Source organism: Chrysemys picta, chromosome 9, assembly GCF_011386835.1.
Source record: "Chrysemys picta bellii isolate R12L10 chromosome 9, ASM1138683v2, whole genome shotgun sequence".
NCBI classification, from domain to species: domain Eukaryota; kingdom Metazoa; phylum Chordata; order Testudines; family Emydidae; genus Chrysemys; species Chrysemys picta.
In genome coordinates, this window is record NC_088799.1 from 6,838,997 (window position 1) to 6,866,927 (window position 27,931).

A 27,931-nucleotide genomic window follows, 5' to 3' on the forward strand; every position below is an offset into this window, starting at 1 on the left:
CCTGCTCCCCAGCCACAGCAGCAGTGGGGCTGCGCGTGGCCGGAGCTGCAGGCTGGGGTGGCTCCCCCCCCCACCCTCCCAGCTGCCCTGCACTGAGCCACCCACACGTACAGCGCCGGCTTTATTGACCATACCGAGCAGCAACACATACAGCGATTCTGTACAAGAGGGGCCGAGCCCGGGGGCGACCCGGCTCCCCCTCCAGCACTGGGGCCTCCTGGGCTCAGGCAGCTCTGCCTGACAACCCAACGGCGCCTCCTTGTGCTGCCGTGCGGCACTGCACTGGAGCGAGGCTCCAAACTGCTACGGGTAGGGGGAGCGAGTCAATGCCCAGGAGTGCCGCTGGCAGGGAGTGGAGCCAGCTCTTCGCTCACAGCCCAGCCCCTGCCACGGCCGTTTGCATGGTGCTGGGGGGCGTTGGCAGCTGGCGCTGTTCAGGGCTGCGGCTGGGCAGGGGGATTTCTCACCCACCTGTCCCCCTGGAGCCCCCCAGCCCAGCCCAGCCCCGCCCCACAACTTCCCTGTGGCCCAAGCACATGGGGGCCTTTGCGCTGGCTGGTTGCTTCCCTGCGGGCCTGGGCTCAGGCCTCTGTGCCCAGCTCTGAGCATGGAGCGGCGCTGGGCCCACGTCGCGCTGTAGGGCTGGGTGAACGGGACGTGGGCCACAGCCACCGCGTTCTGCCCTGGGACGGGCACTATTTGCTTCCAGCTGCTTTGAGAAATGGCCCCACAGTAGCTTTTGGCCCCTCTGTGCCAGCAGCACTGGGGCCTGTCCCCTGCCTGCCCCAGGTCTGGTCCCTCCCGCTGCCCCTCGACGGTGTTTTGGGGATTCGCCCCCCCCCCGGCTGCGCCACTGGCAGGGCTCACTGGGCTGGCTCCTGGCGATGGGGAGCCAGAGGAGGGGGGCTGGCTCCAAGGCCCAGGGGGGGTGGAGGCAGGACACACCCAGCTGGAAGTGGACCCAGTCTGTAGTTTCCCTGCTGCCGTTCGCATCGGCCCCCGAGGAACTGGCCAAAGGAGCCTTCGCCACCTCGTCTGCAGCACCTGTCCCTGCGAGCCCCGGCCCTGCAGAGGCGTCCAGAGGCTCTCCCCGGAGACTTGCTGGCGGGCAGGCGGATGGCAGAGAAGCAGCAGCCCCTGCAAGCAGCAGGATCAGACGGACGGCTTGGCACACGCAAGGCAAAGGGCAGCGAGGGGCATGGCCACGGGGCGCCGGCGCTCACCACACGGAGCACTTGTGCGCTGGGTTCATCGGCGAGTTCTTGGGGCAGTGGAAGACCCGGCCGAACTCCTCAAACTGGGAGACGCTGCCCAGCACCCTGGGGAGTGGAGAGAGGGCTCAGGAAAGGGGGGCTGGCAGCCCCCCGAGGGCAGTGCTGCACCTGGCACAGCAATGCAGCCACCTCTGGAGGGAGAGGAGGCAGCTGTTAGCAGCCCTGTCCTGTAGGGTGGGGCATGAGCCCAGCGGGGAGTGGGCCGTGCCAGAGTTAACCCCCTGCCCTGGCGTATGGACAATGAGGACAGTGAGGAGGGGCTGCTGGCTCTGCCTGGCCTGGTGCCCATGGAGTGGCAGCCTCTGGGCCGCCAACCTAGGGCGCACTCAGGTCCAAGCCCCGATTACAGCCCGTGTGCTGCCTCCTGCTGGCCTGGCCTGTGCTCCAGCCGGGGACCCCACTCCAAGCCCCTGGCCTTGGTTCACCCGTCTTGGGTGCCCTCACCCTGACCTGCCGCAGCCCCTTCCTGCCCCACAACCCTGTGGGCTCAGGGGGGCCCAGCCCCAGGGCAGGATCAGTCAGGCTGGCCCGAGAGACCCCAGCACATGCGCCCCTCCGCTCCCAGTCCGCCCTGTGCCAGGACTGGATTAACCCTTTCTCATCCTCACTGGGGCAGGGCACCCGCTGCCCTCCCTCCTGCCTGCCCTGCTCCCACTGACCCCAGGCCTGTGCTCCCTGCACCCCCTGCTGGCTGCTCTGACCACGTGCTCGGGACAATTCGAGCCCCAGGTGGAGCTGGGCCCTGCCCCGAGGGGCTTCCAGCCAAACCCAGGTGCAGAGGCTGGGGGGTCCCGAGGCAGAGGGCAGAGCAGAGGGACTCGCCGCACCTCCTAGTGGCCACACCCAGCAGGTGCAGCGGCCCCAGGTACCTGTAGTGCTCCGGCGCGTGCTTGTCGGTCAGCACCTGCAGGTAGATGGACTGTGAGCGTCTCTTGATACACCAGTTCTGCAGGTGGGAGAGAAGCCACAGTGAGCACCACAGCGGGGGGTGGGGGGCACGGAGGGTTGGGGGGGGCGACGGAGCAGGGAGCGGGGCGGATTTGACCTGGGAATGTTGCAGGGGAGTTACATTGGGGATGGGGACTTCCCTTGAAGGAAGCTACCTGAGCCAGGAGGGGGGTTGGGAGAAGTGACACCTTCTGCCCCGGGAGACTGGACAAAGGAGAGGAGGAGCAGAGGGAGGGGGGAAGAGAGCGGCTGGAGGGGTTTTTAGTTTGTTTGATGCTGGGTGGTGGAACGCAGGGAACCCCGAGGCTGGGGGCTAAGCTCCCTGCCCCCCAGAAGGACTTGACTGAGGGGTCCTGGCTGTACCTACAAGCCCTGTTTTAGGCTGCGTTCCTACTGTTCAATAAACCTTCCGTTTCCCTGGCTGGCTGAGAGTCACGGTGAATCCCAGGAAGAGGGGTGCAGGGCCCGGACTCCCCCACTCTCCATGACAGGGGGAGCTGGGTGGAGAAGAGACCCCCGCAGCAGCAGAGGGGAGACTGGCAGGGGCCAGGTCAGCGAGGCAGCCAGGGCTCCAAACGACCAGCCAGGGCCTTTCAGTTGTCCCAGGGCCAGGGTCTCCCGGCGGGATCTGTGGGACAGGGGAAGGCCAGAGCGGGGCAGGCGGAGCTGAAACAAGTTGGGTGGGTCCCAGCCTTGCCCCGGGGGAGCATTGTCCCTATCTAATGCCCCCACTCCACCCTGCAGTGTGGCCCTGTGTCATTTCTACTCAGGAGAGACCCAGGGCTGGGGTGCCAGGGGGCTGACAGGCACTGGCAGAGCTGGGGGTGGTGGTTCTGGGCCCCTCGCCGTGCACTACCGCCCCCTGGTGGCGGGGCGTTACCTGGGCGAAGGCGATGAAGAAGAGCTGGTCATGGGTGTATTTCAGGCGGTGCAGGGGGTGCTCCGGCCCGTGCTCCCGCACCCACTTCTGATAGGCCTGCAAAACACAGGCACACTCAGTGCGGGGGGCTTCCCACCCCCGGCTGCCCCCTCCCTGTCTCCAGGCGCTCTCGGGCTGGGCCCAGCAGCCGTGCAATGCGGGGCAATGGGTCTGGCTGGGGGTGGCAGGAGGGTCATGGCCTCTCCCAGCTGAGGCAGAGGGGCAGCTGGTGGCCACAGGGCTCCCGGGAGGTGGCGGGGGTGCTGTGCTCTGCGTGGGTGGGTACGGGGTCCCCTAGAGTAACGCCAGCACAGCCTCCTCCCAGTCAGCTGCTGCACCGCAGATCTCCCCGCTCTCCCCCCCTGCACCCCGCTGTTCTCCTGTCACTACCTTGCAGATACCCCCCTCCCCCGGGCCGTTCTCCGGTCGCTGCCCCGCAGCTCTCCCCCCAGGCCATTCTCCATGACCCGGGGTGGGGGGCAGAGGGGTGCCGGGTGCCCTCCGTCACTTACATAGTAGGCCAGTTTGAGCCCCCCCATGTCGGCGATGTTCTCCCCCAGCGTGTGCTTCCCGTTCACCTGTGGAGAGAGGAGCAGGGGCTCACACAGACCTGGTCGGGTGTACCCCCAGCCCTCCAACATACCACCTCAAACTGGGGCCCATCCCAGCCCCTGCTCCCAGGCTCAGCCCCTGCCCCCACCAGCCCATCTCTCCGGGAGGCCAGCCTGAGGGGATCAGCCGTTGGCTGATGGCGGGGGCGCCTGGGGGGGGCTGCATCGCTGGGAGCCAGCACCCTCCCCCTTCTGACATAGATACTACCTCCGGCTGGCATAGAGAGAAGGATGAACTGCCCCTTCCACTCACTGCAGCGGGGCTCGGAGAGACACAACCCAGAGCCCCTGCTCTCCTCCCCGCACCCCCTGCCTCTGGCTGCTGCAGTCTGTGCCTCAGTATCCCGTTCAGAGCAGAGCCCTTCTGACCCCATGTGCTGGGGGGAGCAATCTGGGGCAAGCCCCAGGCCCAGGTGAATGTCCCCCAGCAGTGAGGGGCACCCCAGACCCAGGCCAGCCTGCCACGGCAGCAAGGGGAACCCAGGGGACAGGCCATTCCCACCCCCCCACACCTCCCGACAGCAAGGGGCGCCCCGGGCCCAGGCCAGCCCCACTCACCCAGGGGCCAGGCCAGGCCAGACCCCCGACAGCGAGGGGCACCCCGGGCCCAGGCTAGCCCCGCTCCCCCGGCAGCGAGGGGTGCCCCGGGCCCAGGCCAGCCCCACTCCCACCCCCGGACAGTGAGGGGCGCCCTGGGCCCAGGCCAGCCCCGCTCCCCTGGCAACGAGGGGCGCCCGGGCTCACCCGCTGGTTGTAGACGGTGAAGTTGTCGTACAGGTTGACGATGCACTGGGCCTTCTTCAGGAACTTGCTGTAGGAGGCCTCCGTCCACCAGTGCAGCAGGTTCCCGTGCCGATCGTACTGGCCCCCTGCGGGCACACGACGCGGGTGGAAGGGGCTCGGGTTCATGGGGCAGAGCTGGGATTGGGACCCAGGAGTCCTGGTTCCCTGTCCCTGGCTGTAAGCGCCCCTCCCCAGCTGGTTCTACCCTGCCCCAGCCCCACAGGGACTGAGGGCCACGTAGGGAGCTGTTTGCCAGGCCCTGGTAGTGGGTGCACTGTCAGCCGAGGGTGTAGATAAATCTCTGATAATTTTCATATGACTTTACATTGTGCCTCTTCATATAACCTTGTGGTGGGTCTACCCACGTGTGACCTCTGTTTTCATGGGACTTTGTATCAAAGCCTCATTTAGAAACTTTGCATTGCCCTTGGTATAATATTATAGCCCCTAAGGATAGAATAAGATAGAAGAAAAATTTCTTTTTGCTAGCAGTAGAACAAGAGCTCTCCCCCCTCACTCTTAATCAATTGTCCTGTTGAATGAATGAGGTGTGGATGAGCAAGGCATGGAAGGCAGCACCTCCAGACAGCCTCAACTGTTGGAGAGGGGCTGGGAGCCAGACCCAAGGACAATAAAACGTGTCAAGTGGGCTCATTAAAGACAAGCAGACATACCGACGGCCTCGGGGGTTAGAAGCAAGCACCTTCTTTTGGAAACACCCTCTTTGCAGCATTGGGACAACACTCAAAAGAAAGCAGCACAAAGGACCAATGGACACAGACACAGAGTTTGAAGCTGGTATAGATTTGCATAAGAGAAAAGCTGCTATAAAAGTGAGGTGTCTTGCAGAGGACCCCGGGTCTCGTCTTGTCAACATGGGAGCATCGATCCGGATCGGCAGAAGCCCGGCTCCACCCCCTCCCCCATCTAACTCACCTGGCCAGTGAAGTTAAGGGGAGCAACTAATTGGTAACAACAAGACAGAGTGTGTTTGTGTGTGTGTGTGAGTGTAAGTGTAATATATTATATGCATATAATACAGTGTTAATGAATACGTGTATTACTAATAAATGTGGCGTTTTGTCTTATTCCCCCTGAAAAGATCCTGTGCAGTACTTTAAGTACAACAAGGGCCAGGCTCCGCTCCTGGGCCAGCCAGAGGGAGGCGCTGCTCCAGCGGCGCCAGGCTGCCCAGGGCTCATCCCATGCGGCTGCCACCTGGCCCTTTGCATCACCTTCACCCCTTGGGGGCCGGGGGGGCGTCCCCAGCGAACAGGCGCCAGGCCTAGCGGCGGGCACTCGTGGGTCCCAGCTCTGGCCCGGAGCAGCAGAAACCGGGCGGGGGGAAGGAGGCTCACCCCAGTCGTCGTAGCCGTGGGTCAGCTCATGCCCAATGATGGTTCCGATTCCACCATAGTTCAGGGACCTTTTGGCAGGAGGAGACAAGACATGACCCCATCAGCAATGGGGGGGTCTGAGCACATCCCCCCACCCAGGACATGGCCCTGTCAGCAATGGGGGGGGGTCTGAGCACAACCCTCCCCCGACACGACCCCATCAGCAATGAATGTGGGGGGGGGGGGGCTGAGCACATCCCCACACTCCTGACACGGCCCCGCCAGCAGCGAATTGGCAGAGGGCAAGTGAGAGGCTGACTCAAGCCCACGGGGGTGGGGTGGGGGCACTGACCGCCTGGGTGTCTGTGGTTCTGGCTGGGCCCAGCCCAGCGGGGGCAGTTCTGAGCTACCCCCAGAGAGCCCTGCTTGCTCCTTCGCCCCAGGGCTGGGATCTTCCACAGGCACAAGGGGTGCCCCCTGGACCCCCCCATCCCCTGCCCCCCATGCGCTGGCGGGGGGGGGGGGTCGGAGTGGTGGACGGTGCCTGCAGAGCCCTGTACTCACTGCGGGAACTCGGGGTCGTACAGCGTGGGCTGGAGGATCCCGGCGGGGAACACTGTGGGGAGAGGAGGGAGTGTTATGGGGAGGGGGCACCTCTCACCCCGAGCAGGGCAGGATCACAGCGAGGGGACCCCGCCTGGGCCAGGCACACGGGGCTCCTGCTGAGACCCCAAATCACCCACCAGCTCTGGACAAATGCACCACGGCGTGGGTCAGCCCCCAGCTCTCTGGAATGAGGGAGACTCCCTGAGGCAGCCGTGCTCTGTCCTGCCCCTCCCCAGCTCTGCCGATGCCCCCCAATCCCGACCCACAGCCCCCTGCTATCCTGGCCCTGCCCCCACCTCCCCAGCTCTGCCGATGCCCCCCAATCCCGACCCACAGCCCCCTGCTATCCTGGTCCTGCCCCCACCTCCCCAGCTCTGCCGATGCCCCCCAATCCCGACCCACAGCCCCCTGCTATCCTGGTCCTGCCCCCACCTCCCCAGCTCTGCCGATGCCCCCCAATTCCGACCCACAGCCCCCTGCTATCCTGGCCCTGCCCCCACCTCCCCAGCTCTGCTGATTCCCCTCCCTTTCAACCCGCAGGCCCCCCCATTACTATTTCAGTCCCAGTCAAACCCCACTTGGCTGATGTACGACCCCTTGGCCCTCCCCAGTCTGGGTGCCCCCCCCCCCCCAATGACTCAGAGCAGACGTGTTCAGAAGCCCGGGGAATGCTGGCTATCAGCCGAGTCGCTGGTGCGGCCGTACCCATCTGGTTCTTGTTGGGCAGGTAGTAGGCATTCAGGGCCTGGGGGGGCAGCAGCCACCTGCAAGGAGACAGCGAGACCCCGAGATTTAAGGAGAGAGGGATAGCTCAGTGGTTTGAGCATTGGCCTGTTAAACCCAGGGTTGTGAGTTCAATCCTTGAGGGGGCCACTTAGGGATCTGGGGTAAAATCAGTACTTGGTCCTGCTAGTGAAAGCAGGGGGCTGGACTCGACGACCTTTCAAGGTCCCTTCCAGTTCTATGAGATAGTATATCTCCATATATCAGCACCCGGGCTGCGAGGGCCAGTTGCCCCACCAATTCCCCCCGCCCCAGCACACAGGGGAGTCTGCTAATGTGGTGTGGCAAGGGGGGAGCTGGGAGAGGACAGAGTGCTGGGCGGGGCAGCCTCTGACCCCTAATACCCGCAGGATGGTGCCAGGCTAGGCTCTGATGCCCCTGGTAGGTGGGCACAAGTTGTGAGGCATTTGCCTGTCTGTGCGCACACTGACCACTAGAGGCCGCCACACCCCTCAGGAAATGCCTTGGCTGAAGTGGGGCCCCTTGATGTCCAGGGAGAGGAACAGTGTGGGGGCTGGACCCCAGGCCCCCGCAGCAACCTCTGTCAGGACAAGGGGGCTCCTGGCCACATGGAGCAGAGCCTCCTGCAGCAGCCAGTGTAGAGCACGGCCATTGTCTCTCGCCGAGGCGGCTGAGCGGGGCTTGAACCAGCGCCGGCAGCCTGGGGATGGCCACACTCGGAGCACATGCCATGGGCTGCCCAGACGATGCCCACAGATTGTGGGTCCCTCCTGTCACAGAGGGATCCCTAAAGACCCCCGACCAACTCTGCTCTCACAGGAGGGGGTCCCCAGAACTGACACCCCCTTCTGCCCCTGCCACATCCCCTCTGGAGAGGCAAAGCGCAGGCCCCGGGCGATGGATACCTACGCAGACTTGTCCACCTCCTGCCGGATCTTCTTCACCGAGAGCTTGATGCTGAACTTGATGCTGTTGAGGATGTTCTTGAAATACGTCTTCTCGTGGACTTCGAACTGCGGCGGAGACACAGCCCAGGTCAGGCGGGGAAGGGCAGGGGGCTTCTCCCTGGGACTCCCCTTCTTAGCCAGCCCTCCTGCCACAAGAGAGGAGCAGGAGCCGGAGCTGGGATGTCCCATCCCCCCCAGCAGGCTCCCAGCCCCTGCGCTCACTGTAGCCCCGAGGCTCCCTGGTCTGCCTGCAGGCTCAGTCCCATCCCCAGGGCAGGGACCTAGGATGGATGGAGGGTCCCATACCACACTGAGCACGTGCAAGAGTGTCTCCCTCTGGTGGCGACGCCTGGGAGCGCACCCTGCTGATAGAGTTTGTGCCCCTGCACGTCCACGTGATGGTAGCCACGTAAGTGGTGTTGTGGGGGTGGGGCTCGCGCGGGGGTGGAGGTGGCTCAGCCAGAGCCAGGGGAACGGGGAGCAAAGGACTTTGGGAGGGTCCTGAGCCTTACGACCCTCTGATCGCACCCCCCAGCAAAACCCCTGCCACAGGCTGACAGAGCAGCAGCTCCTGCTGGCCAGGGAGTCCGGGCAGGGCCAGGGGCCAGGGCTAGAGCAGGAGAAAGGGAGGGGTACTGCTGGATCTCTCCCAGCCTGGGTGTGCAGATGGTCCCTCTAGGGGTGCAGCGCGGGCCCCTCGCACACTCGCCTCGTACTCCTTATCGATGGCGTCCGGTTTCAGCAGGAAGTCCGGGTACCCGATCATCACCATCATGTACTGGAGCTGCAAGGAGAGCACGCGCCCAGGTCCGAGCCTGCCCTCACGGGGGCGCATGGGGCTGAGCACAGCGCCGCCCCCTGCTGGATGCAACGACAGACTGCGGCGCTGCTGCTCTAGGTCTCTGGGCAGAGGCCCGTGTGCTGGAAGGGGCAGGCTGTGAGTCCAAGGCCCCAATTCTGCCCGGAGGCGCTGGCCTGTGGCTGCAGCAGCCGGATGGCAGCACCGGCCGTGTGGCCGGTCTGGGCGCGTGGCTCACCCTGTGGCCGGGCCCAGGCAGCCCGGAGCAGGGCTGCACTCGGCGTGGGTGCGGGGCCTTTATGCATTGGCCGCCAGGCAGCAGAGTTTCCCTCTCCTGGCTGGAGAATCCCACTTGCTCAACTTTGGGACTAGCGAGGCCGCCTGTGGCCCATGCAGTTCAGAGCCCCCCTGGCTGTCTGAGCTCCAGCCCCCACCCCCAGCTCCCCTGGGAGTGCCCCAAGCCGTGGATGTGTGATTGGCTGGCCAGGCTAGGCTCCGCCCCTTGGTGCCTCACCTTGGCTCTAGCCGCGCGTTTGGTCTCTTCGTCCATCCAGTCGAGCTCGTCCAGCCGCTGATCCAGGGTGTGCTTGATGTCCTCCACCAGCTGCTGCACCTGCTCGGCGCAACCGCGCCCTGGTCATGGCGTTACCACGGTTCCTCGTAGCACACACCCAGGGCACTGGGCTCGGGGTGGGTACGAACCTCCCCTACACAGCCGCCTCCTCCATCACTGCCACGCCCACAAAAGGCTTAAGCCACGCCCAGTGGTTGCTGGGTAACAGGGCCGGGCCCTGAGCACGCCTGCCACGCCCACAAAAGGCTTAAGCCACGCCCAGTGGTTACTGGGTAACAGGGCCGGGCTCTGAGCGCGCCGCCAACCACTGGGCATTTGGCCTGAAGATGCGCCGCTCCTGTCTTGTGTTTCCCTGGCCCCGGGTGTGGTCACTGGTGGGATTCCCCACCTCCCCACAGCCCGGATGGATCTGGGGGGGGTTCCCAGCCCACTCCCCCCGCCGTGCCTACCTTGGCCTTGCTGGAGGAGGAGAAATACTCCTCCACAAAGAGGGCCCCCAAGGCCATGCCGAAGTGCTTGTTGGCCTGGCTCAGGCACATCTTGTCCAGCTCCAGCTGCTTCTCGGTGCCCTCCATCTCCCTGGAGAGCTCGTGGATGGCGTCGCGGAAGGGCGTGGAGAGGTGCTCGCTCAGCACCACCACAATGCGCCACAGCATGTAGTTGTGAAGGATCCTGGGAGGGGGAGAGACGGGGACCGGCCAGGGGTCGGGAGGGAGAGCGTGTTTTATGCCCCAGGGGCCTGAGCCTCTCCCTCCTCTGCCTCAGGGGCCGCGGGATGGGATGGGCAGCAGGGGGGCGAATGGGAGCGGGGACGCCAGGAAGCATCTCCTTGCCCTGAGTGACAGTGGAAGCAGCGGCGTTCCCAAACCCTAGTTGCAGGGAGTTCCCTGGGCTCTGCTAGCGCCCCCGGCTGGCCAGCGTGCTTGGAGACAGGGAGTGTCACATTATTGACTTGAACTGGGACCATATAGAACATGGTTGCAACTAAGGTCCTGTAGTGGCACCAAATCTTGTATAAAGGGGGTCAAATGAGGTGTCTAAGACAAGGTTATGGTTTGCTGGTTATGATTATGCTGTCTAGATGTGTGTATCAGTAATGTAGTTGAAGTTATGAATATTGGCTCTATACTGTCTGTATTTCAAACTTATGCTATGCTTCTGGGTGACACCCCAGACAAGTTGCTGTCAGCTCTGCCTAGCCTGCTGGATGGCCCATTAAGGACCATCAGCTATACAACTGACCCATGGAGAGAAGGCAGATACGCTTTGTAACTCAGCAAAGTATGCAGGTACTGGCCCATGTGACTCCAGACTCCATTTTGCTGTAATTTTCCACAGTAAGGACAAAGAGGTGCTCTTACACCTGGAAAAGACTATAAAAGGCTGATGCCTCATCTCCATCTTGTCTTCAGTCCTGCTTCTTACCTCTGGAGGGACTTTGCTACAAATGGAAGCTCTACACAAAGGACTGAGGACCCATCCCAGCTGGGGATGTTCCAGAGACTTGATTTGAACCTGCAGTTTATTCCATCATTGCTACAAGCCTGAACCAAGAACTTTGCCATTACTGTATGTAATTGATTCCATTTAACCAATTCTAGCTCTCATCTCTATCTTTTTCCTTTTATGAATAAACCTTTAGATTTTAGATTCTAAAGGATTGGCAACAGCGTGATTTGTGGGTAAGATCTGATTTGTATATTGACCTGGGTCTGGGGCTTGGTCCTTTGGGATCGAGAGAACCTTTTTTCTTTTACTGGGGCCTTGGTTTTCATAACCATTTGTCCCCATAACGAGTGGCACTGGTGGTGATACTGGGAAACTGGAGTGTCTACGGGAATTGCTTGTGTGACTTGTGGGTAGCCAGTGGGGTAAAACCGAAGTCTTCTCTGGTTGGCTGGTTTGGTTTGCCTTGGTGTGCGTAGAAACCCCAGCCTTGGGCAGTCACTGCCCTGCTCTAAGCAATTTGTCCTGAATTGGCTCTCTCAGCTGGGTCCCGCCAGAACCAGCCTCGTTACAGGGGCTCTGCGAGGGGTTCGCTGCCAGGCCTGGGCTGCCGGGGGTGCCCAGCCGGACTGGGACGTCTGAGGTGCAGCTTTGGGGAATATCCCATTAAAGCCCAGACGCCGGCTGGCTCGGCGCCCTGCACCTGCGCGCGGCTGAACTGCCTGTGTAATGAATTGGTTTAGCTGGGTGATTTGTAATGCATTTGATTAGCTCTGAAATGCTATTTTTGTGCGGGGCTGGGAGCGGGGATCCCTGGGGTGGGGGGTGCAGGAGGGAGCTGGCGGTGGGGGTGGCCACGGGGCGTTTGTGTGTGTGCTGAGGGGGATCCCAGCCTCCAGCGCAAAGGGCACCGCATGCTGCGGGGGTGGGGTGGTTACCTGCGGCTGTGCTGGAGGGGAGAGCCCAGGCATGGTGGGGGGAGGGGGAGCTCACCCGGCTTTTGGCCATGCTGGGGGGATGGGGCAGTGCGGCTCTGTGAACATGGCAGGGGTGGGGGGTTGCGTGCGGTGGTTCCAGCAGGCCGCTGCAGCAGCCCATTGGCATTCAGGAGGCAGGCGAGTCCCGGCAGATCAATGGCCATTAGTGAGATGTCCTGTCTGTACCGAAAGGGCCCCCGGCCCAGGGAGCTGAGCAAAGGCAGGACACGCAGGAGAGTCGGCTGAGGATCGCGCCCACGGATCCCCACCGCAGAAATCCCTGGCCAGGCCCATCAAGGTCACATCCTCCCTGCCACCTTGCTAGGAAGCCTGAGCAGGGGACGGGGCTTCTGCTGGGATCTGCCCCTCTGCTGCCAGGCTCCAATCACACCTGTGTGCCTGAGTGAGGGGCCCGGAGATGCCTGGAGTGCCAGAGTGGCACTGGAGCTGGGCAGTGGGTGTGGGAGCTGCCCCGGGCAGGATGGAGCTCCCTCCTCTCCCTCCCCCCCACTCTGACCCCAGGGCGTGACCAGCATGTCCCAGAGCCCCGCTGTCCCCACAGAGCCCTGCTACCCAGCCGTGTGTCTGGAGCTGGAGGGGGCATGTGGGACGAGGCGTCTGGTAGAGCCCTGCACCCTGGCAGTGCCCGCCGTGCCCCGCTAGCCGGTACCTGCTGGGCGTGCTGCGGATGAGCTCCGACACCTTCTGCATGTAGTCGGTAGCCAGCAGCACCACCTCCTCCTCCTCAGAGAAGTTATCATGGAAGATCCGATCCAGCAGGCGCTTCCACTTGAGCTGGGGGGTGGGGGAGAGGGCGCTATGACCAGAGGGGCCTCGCCTTCTCCAGAGCCCCCCGCGCTCTGCGGCTGGCCCAGGCCCACGGGCAGTGATTCAGCCTGCGCTTGCCCCACCGCAGTGACCTAACAAGGCCCACGTCTGAGTGCCCCTCTGCAGTCTCCGAACTGGTGCGGATGGCACTGCCCTCCAGAATGGACTTGGGGGCCAGCCCCCCTCAGGGGAGGAGAAGAGCCAGGAGGGCATTTATCTGGGCACCTCAGCTGGGCTGCCCCTCCCCCAGCGTCCCGGCAGGGTACTCACGGTGGGCGTGATGCGCTGCAGCTCCCCCAGCGTCACCTTGTTGTACATGGTGCTGATGTCCCTGCGCAGGTCGTCGTACTCAGAGACCGTGATCTGGGCAGGACAGACGCATCAGGGCCGCGCTTTGCCTGCGCCGTCAGGCTGGGGGTGCCACGGGGCCAGCCACGGGCAGGGAGTCTAGGGCTAAGCATTCCCTCTCGCCGGTCTCACTGCTTCCCTGACCCCGCAAAGGCCTGGGGCCCCTCACTCATTCCCCAGTCACGTGACGGTGGGAGGCGGATGCCACCCTGGGGCGCTCACTGCTGCTCCCCGCTATCCTACAGGGTCCCCTCTCCCTGCACCCGGCAGGGGGTGCAACCCAGTCAGGCTTTGCTGCCCTTTGATCTCCCTTCCGCAGCTCGGTGGCCCCTCAGCGCAGGAGGCTAACGGGCCCCTGGAGCAGGAGGTCCTTCAGCCTGGCTGTGCCCAGCCCCAGGGCAGTGCCAGGGTGGGGGGATGGGCGGGCCAAGGGGCTGCCGCTTTGGGAATGAGGCCGCTTTGGGAATGAGACCGCTTCCTGTAACAGGGACTCATCAGTCAGCCCCGAGCTTCAGGCACCAGCCCTCCAGCATGTCCCCTCCCCGCCCAGGGACCCCCCCACACACACTCGGTGCGCTGGGCTGCGACCTGCTCCCTCGAGAGGCCGGAGGCTGGGCAAGCGGCGCTCAGTGCTAGCATGGGGTTGCGCCCAGGCTGCCCCACGCGAGGGCACTGTCCCCTTGGGCCCTGGCTGGGCTCCCACCTTCCCTACGTGGCTGTAGGGGGCTAGTTCCTTGCAAGCCGGGGGCCGAAGAGCCCCCCTCCCCTGCCCTGTGTGGCACCCCCTGGAGCCCCGCGGGGGCAGCCAGCCAGCGGGTCTGGGCTGGGAAGGACTCACGTTGGCCAATCTCTGCTCCAGCTGCAGGATCTCCTCCGCCTTCTGCGCCACCTGCTCCGCTCCCAGCAGGCCCAGCAGCCGCTCCATGAACAGGCGGTACGCCGCCAGGATCTGGGCACGAGGCGAGGGGTCAGCCGGGGGGTGCAGCTCCAGCCTTGGGCGGGGGGGAGGGGCTCGGACCCAGGGGATCAAGGGGTCAGGCCTGACCGGGGGGAGGGGGAGGAGGCTAAGGGGGGGTCAGGCCTGACCGGGGGGATGGGCAGAGGGCCAAGGGGAGGGGTCAGGCCCGGTGGGGAGGAAGCTAAGGGGGTCAGGCCTGGCCGGGGGGGGCGAGGGCTGAGGGAAGGGGGGGGCAGGCCTGACCGGGGGCAGGGGACACAGCCCTGGCCGGGGCAGGGGGGGGGGGGCAGCAGGGAGTGGGGTCTGGGGGGTCACGTTCCCCCCCTGCCCACTGCCCAAGTCTTGGGACGTTTTGCTGGTGACGGGATTTCAGCCTGTCTGCTCCAGAAACTCTAAGCCTCCTACAGCTTCTGAACCCTCTGATTGGCTGCCTGCCCTACTAGCCCTCCCCCTGGGGCTGAGCCACCAATCAGCTGCTGTGGGCAGAGCTCCCGCCCCCACTGCATCCCCCTCTAGTGTCACGGGAGGGCGGAGCTAAAGAGCCCAGCAGCCCCGCCCCCTGCAACCACCAAGGACAGGACAGCGCCTGCCCTGGCCAAGGGGTGAAGGGCCAGGAGGAGCCGAGGTGGGGGGGTGGGGGCGGGCTGGGGGGACAGTGTTGGGGTCTGGGGGCAGAATTAGTGGCCAGGCAGGTGGGGCGAGAGCTCCTGTTGCAGGGTCCAGAGTAACTTCCCCCAACACCCCCACCCCCATACCTCCCCCCACTCCTCCCCACAAACACCCCCCACCCCTGCACCCCCCCACACCCCAACCCTCCACACTCCCTCCATACACCCCACAGCCCCCATACAGGATGGGCAAGGGGAGATGCAAACACACACACACAGGATGGGCAGGGGGAGCTCACACACACACACAGGATGGGCAGGGGGAGATCACACACACACACAGGACAGGCAGGGGGAGATCACACACACACACACACAGGACGGGAGGGGGAGATCACACACACACACACACACAGGATGGGCAGGGGGAGATCACACACACACATGCACACATGATGGGCAGGAGGAGATCACACACACAACGATGGGCAGGGGGAGATCACACATGAAACAACAGCCCGACAAACACAACTTGACCATTTGTTTAAAAATCGTTCCCTAATAGTTGGGGCCGGCCGGTCTGGTGACTTTTGGGGGCTGACTCATGATTTCGGGTGATTGGTGACACTGCAGCTGCGCCAGCCTCTCCTCCCCCCCGCCCAGCTTGGGTGCAGCTGGTGCTGGGGAGGGGCTGCTCTTCCCCCGGGTGCTGCCAGCCGCCCCTCACCTTCTCGCTCTCCTCGTCCTGCCCCAGGTACAGGGTTCGCTCGGGCAGCGTCAGCCCATCCTGGTCAATCTGCAACAGAACAGAGGAGCCATGTTCGTGCCCGGCCTGGGTACCCGGAGCCCCGCCTCCCGGGGCCGAGGGCGACCTGGGGTCCCCTCCGCTCCCCGGCTAATGGAGGAGCAGGGAGAGGTGGGGGGCTCAGTCTGTGTGGCCGTTCAGGATGGGGGGGCCTGTCTGCGAAGGGGGCGGGCGGATGTGCTTTGTCTGGGGCTCGGGCAGGAGGAAGGTCCGGTTGCCAGGGCAGAGTCTCAAGAGGGAGATTTAATATGGGGAGAGGCTCCCCTGTGTGTGCTCTGGGGCCCTGTGGCATGGCTGGCTCAAGCCTACCCCCCCCCCTCACGTGCCAGTCTGGGTAGGGCCAGTGGGGCTCTCTCTGGCGATGGTCCACACCCCCAGGCTCAGCCCTCCCGCTCCCACGTGGGTCCTTCCTCGAGCAACTCACCTTGCCAGGGGGCCCGGACCACACCACGTCTTCCACCTCAAAGCGCCGCATGGCTGGGCTGGCGGGTGCTGAGCGCTGCGCCACCCACCTAGCCACAGACCGGCCCCCTGAGGAACCCTACAATAACAGACCGGCCCCCTGAGCAACCCTACAATAATAAACTGGTCCTCTGTGCAACCCTACGATAATTGACTGGCCCTCTGAGCAACTGCACAATAATAGAACTGTCCTCCCGAACAACCCTACAATAATAAACTGGTCCTCTGAGCAACCCTACAATAATAGACCGGCCCTCCCGAGCAACCCTACGATAACGGACTGGCCCCCTGAGCAACCTCACGATAACAGACCGGCCCTCCAAGCTTCCCTATGATAACAGATCAACCCCACCTCTTCCTCCCAGCAACCCTCTGATAACAGACCAGCCCTTTGGAGCACCATTTCAACTATAATAACAAACCAGCGTCCCCAGGTGACCCTACAATAACAAAGGAGCGCTCCAGGCACCCTCACACAGCGAGCTTGCGGGTGAATAAATCCCGCTCTGAACTGTACGTCCCAGACCTCCGAAGGGTTCGTTATCCACAGCCCGTGATGTTCCAGCTGAGCCGCCAGCCCCTTTAACCACCCTGACCCCCAGCTGACCCCTGACCCCCAGCAAACCCCCCTCCGTGATCCTGCCGCCCCCTCAACTGCTCCCCCATATCGGGAGCCTGCCCCAGGCTGGCTCCGAGTTCCCATCCCTGCCAGCCCTTTGTCCCAGTGACGCATGATAAACACCCAGAATTTGATTTCCCGGCAGAACCCTTTGTGCTAACGACTCGGTGGGTGAAACTGCCCCCGGGGAGGGGCCCATGCCTGGGAGCGCTGGCCAGGCCGGCCCCATGGGGCACCCCCCAGCCCAGCCCTGCTGCCCACCGCCTGCCCGCTGGCCATTGTTCAAAGGAGAGGCTCTCCCGGGAAGAAGCAATCAGCTAATGGCGCTGCCCTCCTGCCATCAATCGTGGGGACAAGCAGCTGTACTGGAAAAATTACTCTTATCCCATTGGGTCGGCCCGACCCTTCTAACCTCGCCAGGCTGGGGAGGGGGGCTGCCTCAGTGGGGATGGGGGGGGGCTTTCTGGAGCTGCTGGGTCTTAGCTCACCACCCCTAAAGCCACAGGGGCTTTTACTGTTGTGCTGTGCGTGCGCTGCTGCCGGCCTCCTCCCCAGAGTTGGCTGCATTACCCTGGTGCTCGCCAAGGGCTCTGGTATCTTCAGGGTGCTGGGGAAGCGTATGATACTGAGAAATGCTCTCCAGCCCTCTGTCCCCCAGCCCTAAGCCCATCCCTCTGGGCTCGCCAGGCTCTGTGACTGGGGCACCGGCACTGGGAACAGACCGAGCCAGTTGGGTTTGGTGGGGGGATTAATGCTGGTAAATCTGGCCCCGTTGTCTAATGGGCAGGGCACTGGGCTGGGTCTCAGGAGACCTGGCTTCTGTTCCCACTGCCCTGCTTGGGCCCCTTCTGTGCCTCAGTTTCCCCTCCCACCGTCCATCTGTCCTGTTTCGATTGTGAGCTCGGTGGGGCAGGCACAGTCCCTCGCTCCCTGTGTAGCGAACCAGCCTGACCGGGCCCTGATTTCTGGGTGCTCCCGTAACACAGATCGTAACAGTGAGGCCACGTCTGTCCAGCGGCCGCCCGGCCCGTTTCTCGACCCCCGCCGTGGCACGGAGCCTGAGCAGCCATCCCTCGTGGGCTGCCCGCCCTGGGCATGTGCAGAGACCCCCGGGCCAAGCTCCACCCCTCGGCTGCAGAGAGCTCCCCCCCGTGCCACATGGACTGATGCTGCCCCGGCCCAGCAAACCCCCCAGGCCCGGCCCTTTAAACCCCCCATCCCCCGTGGGGGGATACCCAGGACGCTCGGCCAGCCTGCAGCGGGGAGCAAAGGGCCGGTCCTGCAGGAGTGGCATGAGGGCGGGGTCCATACGAGCGGGTACGGCCTCCTCGAGCACGGGGGGAGGGGAACGGCCAGCACCCGAGAGCTGTTAATTACCCACGTGCTGGCGAGATCAGAGCTCCCCCCCGCAGCCCTGGCTGCACCCTCGGCTCCAACAGCGCCCCCTGGAGCTGGGGCCAGGGCGGGACTTTACCGGCTGTGCCGGCTGTGGCCACGAGAGGGCACCGTGCTCTCTTTCGCAGCACTACAGCTCCCCAGATCCCTGGGTTCAGCCCCCCACCACACTAACTCCCGGAGGCCCCCCCCCAATGCTGTCCCAGAGACACCCCCCCCGCCCCGCACTCCTGGCAAAGCCCTGCCCTGGCTGGAGCCGCTAGAGGAAGCTCAGTGTCCAGCAGGGGGCAGGGCTCTGTGGTGAACCTGGGGGGGGGGAGGGTTCAGCCTCTCCTGGGCCTGTCGTTCCCCCCCTGCGGGGGAGCCGCACGAGGCTGCTTGGCTGCTTCTCCGCCCCTTGTGGGCCCGCAGAGCCGGGCTGCGGGTGGGCAGGGCCCCGGGCTCACCACTGCCCCCCCAACCCCGAGTCACCAGGGCAGCCTCTCTGGAGCCGACGGGAGGCCCCAGGGCTGAGGGGATGCTCTGGTCTGAGCCCCCGGCCCTGCGGGGGGCTCCGTTCAGTGCAAGCCCCGGGGATGGGAACGACCACCGCACCGAGGTCCCTCATCTCCACTGACCACAGCCCCGGCCATCAACTCCTCAGACCAGGCCGCGGCCCCTAGAGCCAGAGCACGCAGACCTCCAAAGGACACGCCACTTCCCCAGCACGTCCACCCTCCGCAGCACACACACCCCCAGCACGCATGTCCACACCCGCACGCACAAACAGGGCACACGCAGCCACGCTCCCTAGTGCACACTCTGCCCTAGTGCACACATGCTCTCGCACGCTCCCCAGTGTGCGCTCGCACACACACACCCAGCAGGTGTGCGCGCGCACACACACCCCGTGTGCGAATGCTCTCAACTGCACACACATGTGCACGCACACACACGGTCCCACCACATGTGTGCACACATTCCCCCAGCGTGCACACGCATACACTCCCCCAGCATGCACGCACGGACACACACCCCAGTGTGCACACTCAAACACTCCCATAGTTTGGACACACTTGCACATCCACGCTCCTCCTGTGCACACAAATACTCCCCCATAACATGCACAATGCCTTCCCAGCATGTCTACACACTCATTCCCCAGCATGCACACCCTCCCCACCCCCCGTGCACACATGCACGCACCCATACCCTCTCGCACCATGCACACACACCGCCGGAGAGCACACCCCCAGCACGTACGCACACGCACCCTCTCTCCTCTGTGTGCACGGCTCTGCCGATTGCCTGGAAAATTGCCTGCCATGCTGTTTTGCTAAACACTGCAATTATGCGGAGGGAAATTGCCTTTCCGAAGGTCCCCTCCTGTAGCAGTCACATTAATTCGGGTATAAAAGCCGCTTCTCCATCGGTGTGGCGCCCGGCATTGCTATGCAAATAAAGGCCGGTTGCCGAGCCCGGCGTCCCACGAGCCCCGGCTGTGTCCGAGCAGGCAATTAGCGGCAAATCGCACTTGCTGGTTCATTTTCCAAGGTAATTCGGCAAGAACGGGGAGGCTGGGAGCCGGCAGCCCAGCAATCCTGGAACCTCCCCGCCCGTGCGTCCGACTCTGCCAAGTCTAGCCGCAGCGGGGAACCACTGTCCAGGGGAATAGAGCCACCTGTGTATTGAACAGTCCCGCCACTGCTCGGGGCCCGGCGCTGGGCATGAGCTCCGGAGGCGGGCGGGGAATGGCCACGCAGGTGGGGGCACAATCCACTGCCAGGGTCCCGCTGGTTCCATTTGCTCTCTACATTTCGGAGCCACTGATTAACGCAGGCAGATGCCTTCCTTAACAGGGCTCGGGAGAGGGATAGGCTGGGAAGCGGGGGGGAGGACAGGGCATGCCTTCCCCTTCACACAGATCAGCCAGTGCCCCTCACTCCTGATCCACAGCCCCCTGATATCCCAGCCCTGCCCCCACAGCTCTGCCATTGCCCCTCACTCCCGACCCTCAGCCCCCTGATAGCCCAGCCCTGGGCTCCTAGCTCAGCTCACCCTTTGCCCCTGATTCTGACCCACAGCCCTCCCCTCCCCCAGCCACTATCCCAGCCCTGGGCTCCCCACCCTCAGCTCTGCCAAGGCACCCACCCCACCCGCCTGCCCTTTCCTGCCAAAATGGTGCCCCTGATTCTGCCAGCACATGTTGCACTCAGCTGCCCAGCTCCCCCTCCGGCCTGGACAACACCCGGTGTCTTGATCCCCTCTTCCCACGCCAAGACGCCAGCGTCCCTGCGTGTCAATTTCCTGCCGGTTTCGCAAGCAACCCAGCTGGGCTGGGCAGGGTTCTGATTTCATTTACACCAGTTCAGCGCCTGCCTTCCAGAGCCAAGTGAGACCAGTAGAGGGAGCCAAAGACCGAGACATTGCCGGGTAGGGCTGAGTGTGTGTCTGCACTGCCTTCTGCTGGCTGGAACTGGAACTGTCCATCTGTGTGTCAGGGGCCCTATGCTGACCGCTGTCACTGGAGAGCTGTGAAGCTGTAGGTGATCCCAGTTGTGTTCCAATACACCCACAGCTCCTGTTCAATGCAGCAGAACTGAGGCTTTCCCCTCCCGTCTGACCAGGGCCCTGGGAGCCGTGGTGCATGGAGTCATTTTGCTGAAAACGCCTGAGTGCTGGCCTTGTGTGCTGGGGCAGGGGCCCTTTGGAGGTCAGCCTCGCTGCGCTTTCCAGGGGAGAAAGAAGAACAGGAGTACTTGTGGCACCTTAGAGACTAACAAATTTATTAGTTATTATTTATTATTATTTATTATGCTCTAATAAATTTGTTAGTCTCTAAGGTGCCACAAGTACTCCTGTTCTTCTTTTTGCGGATACAGACTAACACGGCTGCTACTCTGAAACCTTTCCAGGGGAGCTTTACCAAGGGCCGTGGAACAATTTGCCAGGGGTCGTGGTGCATTCTCCATCGCTGGCAATTTTTAAACCCAGTGGCGATGCTTTTCTAGAAGATGGGCTCTAGGAATTGTTCTCTGTCCTGCACTATGCAGGGGGAGGGATCAGACGAGCTGATCACAATGGTCCCTTCTGGCCTTGGAATCTATGAGACTTTACTTTGGTTCTTTCTTGGTTCATTGTTTTTCCTTAATGGAAAAGCCAAGTTGTTCGAAGCTGAAAAACTGGGGCTGCTCCTTGTATATGGGGTGTGGGGGGGTGACCCCCAGCCCCGGGGCTCTGTGTGGGCATTGGCAGAGCAACGCCAGCACAGGGCACCCACAGAGCCCATCTTGTGGCATGCAGGTGACATCTCTTGATGCTGTAGGGGAGAGTGACTCAGACAGCCAGACACTCATGACACATGGGCTCTGCCCCGAGGGGAGGGAGGCGCCTTGGGCAGTGTCTCCTGTTTGATTGGCTGGTGCCTCTGACACTTAGGCCTGATCTGTGTGTTGATTTGCTGGCATGACTGCTCCTGCTGGGATGGTCACCATAGTCTGCCCCCACCTACAGCCTGTGGGGCATGACCCGTGGCTTAGGGGGCCGGGGAAGAGGTCTAGCAGCTTGGCTGGGTAGGAGGCCATGGGACAATCGATGATACTAACCTGAGTTTGGGATGGGAGCCCCAGTGCTGCTGACTGACCAGGAGGGGAACCAGGACCGGAAAGGCTGGGCTAGCAGGGGGCTGCGGGTCGGGAGTGAGGGGCACCAGCAGAGCTGGGTGTGGGGAGCCCAGGGCTGGGCTAGCAGGGGGCTGCGGGTCAGGAGTGAGGGGCACCAGCAGAGCTGGGTGTGGGGAGCCCAGGGCTGGGCTAGCAGGGGGCTGCGGGTCAGGAGTGAGGGGCACCAGCAGAGCTGGGTGTGGGGAGCCCAGGGCTGGGCTAGCAGGGGGCTGCGGGTCAGGAGTGAGGGGCACCAGCAGAGCTGGGTGTGGGGAGCCCAGGGCTGGGCTAGCAGGGGGCTGCGGGTCGGGAGTGAGGGGCACCAGCAGAGCTGTGTGTGGGGAGCCCAGGGCTGGGCTAGCAGGGGGCTGCGGGTCGGGAGTGAGGGGCACCAGCAGAGCTATTGGGGAGGTTGCCATACCACCTGCCTGGCTGACCTCTGGCTTTGCTGAGCCCCCTCGGCCCCACAGAGCGATCGGGGCTGGGCGGCGGGTGGTGCAGCCAGGCTGGCTGTGTTTCCTCAGCTCTGCATGGAGCGTGATTGGAGCCACTAGCTGGCAGGCTCCGTCTGGCGCGGACGTTTGCAGCCGTCTGTTATTAGCACAGGGCTACAGCCATGGGGGAATTGCCTTGTGCGAGCGCCTCTCCCCTGGGAGCTGAGGGCCGGAGGGCAGCCTTGTTAGGGGCCGCGTTCCCCATGCCCCACCAGCATAGGGACCCCACAGCACACTCCAGGAATAGGCACCCCTCAGCCCCTGCTGAAATGCAGCCCGCTCTGGGGTGGGACCCAGGCTGGGACAGGAAGGAGTGTGGCGGGGCAGGGGATTTCAGACAGGCAGGATCTAATTACAGGACTCCCGGGGTCAAAGCAGCACTGCAGGGCTAACGCCTCCCAGGGGCAGGGCCGCTGGATCTTTGAGGAACCCAGGGGAGCAGCACTGACTCGGAATGGAGAGCGCCCCCTAGCGAGTTATACACCCCAGTCTCTGCAGCCAGCGCCCCCTAGCACCACATTGGGGGCAGTCCTGACTGTGAGGGGAGAGTGCCCCCTGCTGGGCCACCCGTCCAGCGCCCTGCAGCCCAGCACCCCCTAGCGCCTCGCTGGGGCCTTCCTGAGAGATGTCCCATTCAAGCACAGACCTGGCCAGATCTCGAGTGACCCTAGCCGGAGGCGTCCTGGCTGCAGCTGTCCTGACATGCCCGGTGGGCGTGCCCCAGGCCTGGCGTCCCCAGCGTGGGCTCACTCACCCGGATGACGTAGCGGGAGGAGTTCTTGTCGTCCAGGTTGACCGTGAGGGAGAAGAGCACGGCCGTGCTGTAGACGCCCTGGGTCTTGTAGAGCAGCTCGTTGAAGTCCCAGCGGGCTTGCCGCCCCGTGGCCGGCCCGTCCCAGCCGCCGCAGTCCTCGATCACCTCCAGCATGGGCCGCGGCCCCCGGCGGTCGATCTCGCCCATGTCGAGGCAGGAGCGGAAGAACGCCTTGACCTTCCTCTCGGCCGAGGCCCGGGAGCCCCTGCGGACGGGCCGCTGGAGCAGCCGCCGGAGCTTCTCCTCATTCTGCTCGCCGATGGTGGCGATGATGCCGTAGTGGAGCTTGTCCTCGGGGATGCTGTGACGGTGGAGCCAGCTCCCGCAGGCGAAGGAGTAGAAGTCCTTGCAGGGGTCGATGGTGGGGTCAAGGTTGTTGGCGATGAAGAGGGAGGCCTTGACGAAGGCCTTCTTCTCCTGGCAGTCCTCCAGGCAGTAGGCGGCGCGCTCCATGGCCAGGTATTTGAGCAGCAGCACGCAGCCCAGGATGACGCACAGGCCCGCCGCGAAGACCAGCCCCGAGAGCAGGCAGATCTCACGCCGGGTCCAGCGCGGCAGCCCCCGGCGCGGCTTCTTGGCCCCGGCCCCGAGCTGGAGGTTGAAGCCGTTGGGCAGGGTGCCGCTGTTGAACTTGCTGGCACACTTCACCTCCTGGAACTCGTCGTAGTGGGCCGTCAGCGAGTAGGTCTTCTCCATGCTGCCGGCCCGGCTCCGGGAGGAGGTGCTCAGGGCAGACGGCGAGGGGGAGAGCTCATGTCTCAGGCCCCAGAGAGCTCTGCTGAGGGACCCAGAGCGCCGGCTTTTCCCGCAGCCCCTGCCCAATAGCCGTCCCTGGGGAAAGGGGAGAGTCTGTTAACTGGGGAGGGTCCCCTCCCCTCCCCCGCTCATAGCAAGTCTGAGCACGACCCAGCCTGGCCGGCTTTTCTCCACAGCATGGCAGGATGCCTGGTCTCTCCTCCCCCCCAGATGACCCTCAGGTCGGGGTCGTCCCCTACATGGCGGGGTCTAGACTAGGGTCTGGCTCTTTTATCCTGCCAGAGAGCTGGGGCTTCTCCGTCTGAGCCAGGTGCTCCCCCTTCCAGCCCTCCCCCCCCCCGCCCTGGCACCAACCCCCCGGGCACTGGTGGCAAAGGAGCCACTGCCTGCTGCTCTGGTGGGCACGGAGCCCCAGGTCACTGGAGGGGGGCCGGAAGCAGAGGCCGTAAAGGGACCCGACGGCTTGCAATTGGTTTGGAAAGGGGAGCGAGTCCCCTGCCCGTCTAGCGTCTGCCATGGGGCAGCACCCCCTGCGCCCAGGACAGGCCCAGCTCCGAACGGAAGGGGTGTACCCAGCAGCTCTGCCAGGGTCTTGTCCGCCAGGGGGTCGCGGGGCCGCGGCCCGACCGAAGTGTGGCTGAGGGACAGGGGACCAGGGAGCCGAGGGGGTGGAGGGTCCCCGGGTGGGGATGCCGAGTGGACCCCAGCCCCGTCAGCCCTGCAGCTGGGGCTAAGGCTCCACTTGTCCCCCTCTTGGGGGGAGGGTTGGCTGCAGCCGGGGGGGCTGCTGGGGGTCTCGGCTCAGCTTGGTCTGAGACCCCGAATTCCGGGCAGTCCGTCCGTCGCCTCCTCGCAGCCCCGCGGCGCTTCCAGGGAACAAGGAGCGGCTGGAAGGGCGAGCGAGCGCGGGGCGAGCGAAGGACCCCGGCGGCTCCCAGCCCTGCTCGGGCGGGGCCGGGAACTCCCCTTGCCCTGCCCGTCGGGGCCAGACCCCAGCGGGGCGCGCCCGGCCGAGGGGAACCGGAGTCTCGCCCCCGCCCGCGAACTTCCCTCTCCCGGCGCTGTTGCGCCTGCGAACGGAGCCGGCAGCCGGCGCCGGGAAGTTGAACTTGCAGCCGGTGAATCCGCCCGGAGCGCGGCGGCTGCAGCTCCCCAGGGCCCGGCCCGAGGGGGAGGGACGGGACCCTCCAGCGCCCGGCCCCGGGGGGAGGGAGGCAGCGGGACCCTCCGGCGCCCAGCCCGGGGGGAGGGGGGACGGGGGACGGGACCCTCCAGCGCCCGGTCCGGGGGAGCGGGGCAGCGGGACCCTCCAGCGCCCAGCTTGGGAGGGGCAGCGGGACCCTCCACCGCCCGGCCCCGGGGGGGGGAGGGACGGGACCCTCCAGCGCCCGGCTGGGGGGGCAACGGGACCCTCGATCCCCGGGCGGCGGGACCCCGGCGCGGGCAGGCAGGGGCAAGGCGCGGCGCTTACCGGGGGCTGCAGGCAGCGGAGCCGGGCGGCAGCCAGGGATGCTCTGGGCGAGCGGCTCTCGGCTGCCTTGGGAGCGGGCAGCTCCCCCCGCCCGCCCCGCACGGTACCTGTCAGCGCCTGTGCTCAGAGCGCTGCTGCAGCTGGGGCCGGGCGGGGGGACTCGCCTCCAAGCCTCGCCCAGCATCATCCGGCCTCCCCCGCGGCTGGCCAGGGGGGCAGCGGCCTCCCCCACCCCCACGGCTCTGAAGGGAGCTATGGGACAGCCTGGCCAGCTGGCACGGGGTGGGCACCGCTGGGGCATGGGGGGAGGCTACGGGCATCAGGATTCCCCCAGTGATGGGGGCCCCATGTTGCCCCCCCAGGCTGGCAGCTGCCTGGGAAAGCACCTAGGGAAGCTGGCATCTCCCGGGTGGGCACTAGGCGGGTTTGCCAGGCACTGGCGGGGGCTGGGGCGCTGCATTGGCACCGTCCTTCTCTGGGCTGCGGTGAGGGGGGGCTTGTGGGGAAGCCCCGGCCAGGCCAGACCAAGGGTGTCTGAGCGGCCAGGGCCCCGCGGACTCCAATGGCACAAAGGGGAAAGGCCGGGAATACTGAACTGCATTGCAGCTGGCTGCCCACCATAAATATCCCACCGCTCCTGTCGGGGGGAGCAGGGAGATTTACAGCCCATCAATTACCGCGGGCGTCACTCGCCTTCCTGGGAAATCACAGGGCTTTTAATATTAACATACAAGTACCTATCCAGCTCCATGTGCCCCTGGCACACTCGCCCGCACGTCCCCGGGCACCCTCGCCCCTCGCCCGCACGTCCCCGGGCATCCTCACCCCTCGCCCAAATGTCCCTGGGCATCCTCGCCCCTCACCCGCATGTCCCCGGGCACCCTTTCCTGCACGTCCCCAGGCACCCTCGCCCCTCACCCACACGTCCCCGGGCACCGTCGCCCGCATGTCCCCAGGCACGCTCACCCCCTCTCCAGCATGTCCCCAGGGCACGCTTGCCCGCACGTCCCCAGGCATGCTCGCCCACACACTTGCACATCCCCCATGCGCACTCACATCCCTGGGCACACTTGCACACCTTCTGACATGCTTGTCTATCCTCCAGGCACACTCACCCCCCATGCCAGGCACATTCACCCCCTGGCACTTCGCACAGGCCCCCAAGCACGCTCTTCTGCACGCTTGCCCAGGTGAACACAGTCACTCCCACATCCACTGGGCCCGCTCCTGCACCGCCCCTCCCCTCCCCACAGCCGTGCTCATGTGTCTCCTCCAGTAGAAGGCTCCCACCCCCAATCGGTCCCAGCAAGGAGGACCCTGGAGCTGTCATGCAGCAGGGTCCATGGGTGACGCTCTCTGGGTGGCTCTGCGCTGGCTTCCCATAGATATTGAGCCTTGGGTCTTTGGCTTCCTGGGCCTGGTGGCCAGGCCCGGGGTATGTAGAAGACCCTAAAGCTCCAGATGGGGACCGTGGGTGAGGTACTCTCACTGTCAGGGTTCAGCTCAGGGGACAGTGGCTTTCTTGGGGGCTGGTCCCAGACTGGTGTGAATCTGCCCCCTCCCCCCACACAAGAACTAAGGTCCATCCCAAACCTCCCCACCTCCAGTTCCCAGTGCCAGGCGCTCTGCTCTGACCGGCCTTCTCCAACAAACAGCAGCACTACGGCCATAAAAACCAGCCCCAAACCCAACCCAGCCCCTGCCCTGCCTCCAGGGAGGGGCCACGGGAACAAACATCCTCTCGCTGCTTAATGCGCGGCTGGAAGGTGCTCGGATCCCACAGGGAGGAGCACAGTGTCAGAGCCTACATTAGACGCACAACTGACACACCCAGAGACACATGCGGCCATCAGGCCATGCTCACGCCAGCACACCCCCCCACACACACACTGATGGCCAGCCACGCTTCCAGGCGCACACCCCTTTATATCCGGGTGTCCGTGGCCCCCATGCAAAGCGCTCGGTAGGCGACCTTAACGTTGTGGCACATGCTCAGAGAAGGGACAATGCTTGGGGGTGATTCAGGGCTGATCTCCAGCTCCCCCTCCCCCCAGGCACACCGCATGCTGCTGGAGTCCCCCATCACCTCTGGGCGCAGGCCACCCCCTCCGCCACAGCAGTGAGCGTCCCGCTGGCCCTGAGTGGGGAGGGGAAGGTCAGTGTTGTGCGTCAGTTTCCTTCACGTGGTGGCTGCATTAACTATGCAGGGCAGAGCTGGGGACCGGCCGCGCCCTCTGCCACCCACCAGCTCTGGGGAGGAGCAAGGGAGCTGTGGGCACTTTAAAACGCACTGCTGCAAATAGCGACTTTGCAACAATCTGAGAATTAGCCACCTGACGAGTCATTCCGGGTCGTTACACCCAGGGCCCAGGCAGCGTTTAGAGCCGGAGTCACTCACCTGCTAGGTCAACTGGCTCCTGGCAGAGTCGTTCGGGCTTGTGTGAAGATCGCTGGAGCGAAAGCAGCACCAGCTCTGGGCTTGGCTGCAGGATCTGTGGGGAAAACCCAGGGGGCTGCAGGCAGTGGGGCTGAGCAGAGGGGTGAGTCAGTGTCGCCTAGCACTGTGCTAGGGGGCGCTGTGCTGCAGGGAGCGAGGTGGCTGGCTCAGAGTCACAGGTCTCAGGCTCTCTCGGCTCCCTATGGGGGTCCCTGGGAGGAACCCCCGTCAGTGTGACAGCCCTTCTTGGGGGTCATGCTCTCTCTGTCGGGGGTTAAGCCCTGGGCCCCACCCGCCTCCTGGAACCATACTTCTCTGAGCCCTCAGCAG

General features: G+C 64.3%; 1 protein-coding gene across 2 annotated transcripts; it reads right to left on the minus strand.

The window, feature by feature from the left end:
- Positions 1 to 91: 91 nt before the first annotated feature.
- ECEL1 (endothelin converting enzyme like 1) lies at positions 92 to 27,902 on the minus strand. 2 transcript variants are annotated; one of them, XM_024110276.3, is made up of 18 exons: positions 27,563 to 27,902; positions 22,878 to 23,768; positions 15,435 to 15,503; positions 13,980 to 14,090; positions 13,064 to 13,156; positions 12,636 to 12,760; positions 9,992 to 10,214; positions 9,483 to 9,581; positions 8,879 to 8,953; positions 8,132 to 8,235; positions 7,184 to 7,242; positions 6,437 to 6,488; positions 5,894 to 5,961; positions 4,497 to 4,621; positions 3,654 to 3,719; positions 3,103 to 3,198; positions 2,144 to 2,220; positions 92 to 1,319 (listed from the first exon to the last, which is right to left on the minus strand). In XM_024110276.3, the coding sequence occupies exons 2-18, from the start codon at positions 23,631 to 23,633 to the stop codon at positions 1,220 to 1,222; spliced, it is 2,298 nt and encodes a 765-aa protein (XP_023966044.2). In that variant the 5' UTR covers positions 23,634 to 23,768; positions 27,563 to 27,902; the 3' UTR covers positions 92 to 1,219. The 2 variants fall into 2 exon arrangements, with proteins under 2 accessions (XP_023966044.2, XP_023966043.2); XM_024110275.3 differs by lacking the exon at positions 27,563 to 27,902 and adding an exon at positions 25,165 to 25,352.
- Between the last annotated feature and the right edge of the window lie 29 nt (positions 27,903 to 27,931).

Coding starts and splice junctions, on each gene's coding strand:
- ECEL1 (XM_024110276.3), bottom strand. CDS start 23,633: ATGGAGAAGACCTACTCGCTGACGGCCCACTACGACGAGTTCCAGGAG. Junction 13,157..13,979: donor TGGAGCAGAGATTGGCCAAC/GTGAGTCCTTCC, acceptor TGTCCTGCCCAG/ATCACGGTCTCTGAGTACGA. Junction 3,720..4,496: donor TCACCGTCTACAACCAGCGG/GTGAGCCCGGGC, acceptor CTCTCTCCACAG/GTGAACGGGAAGCACACGCT.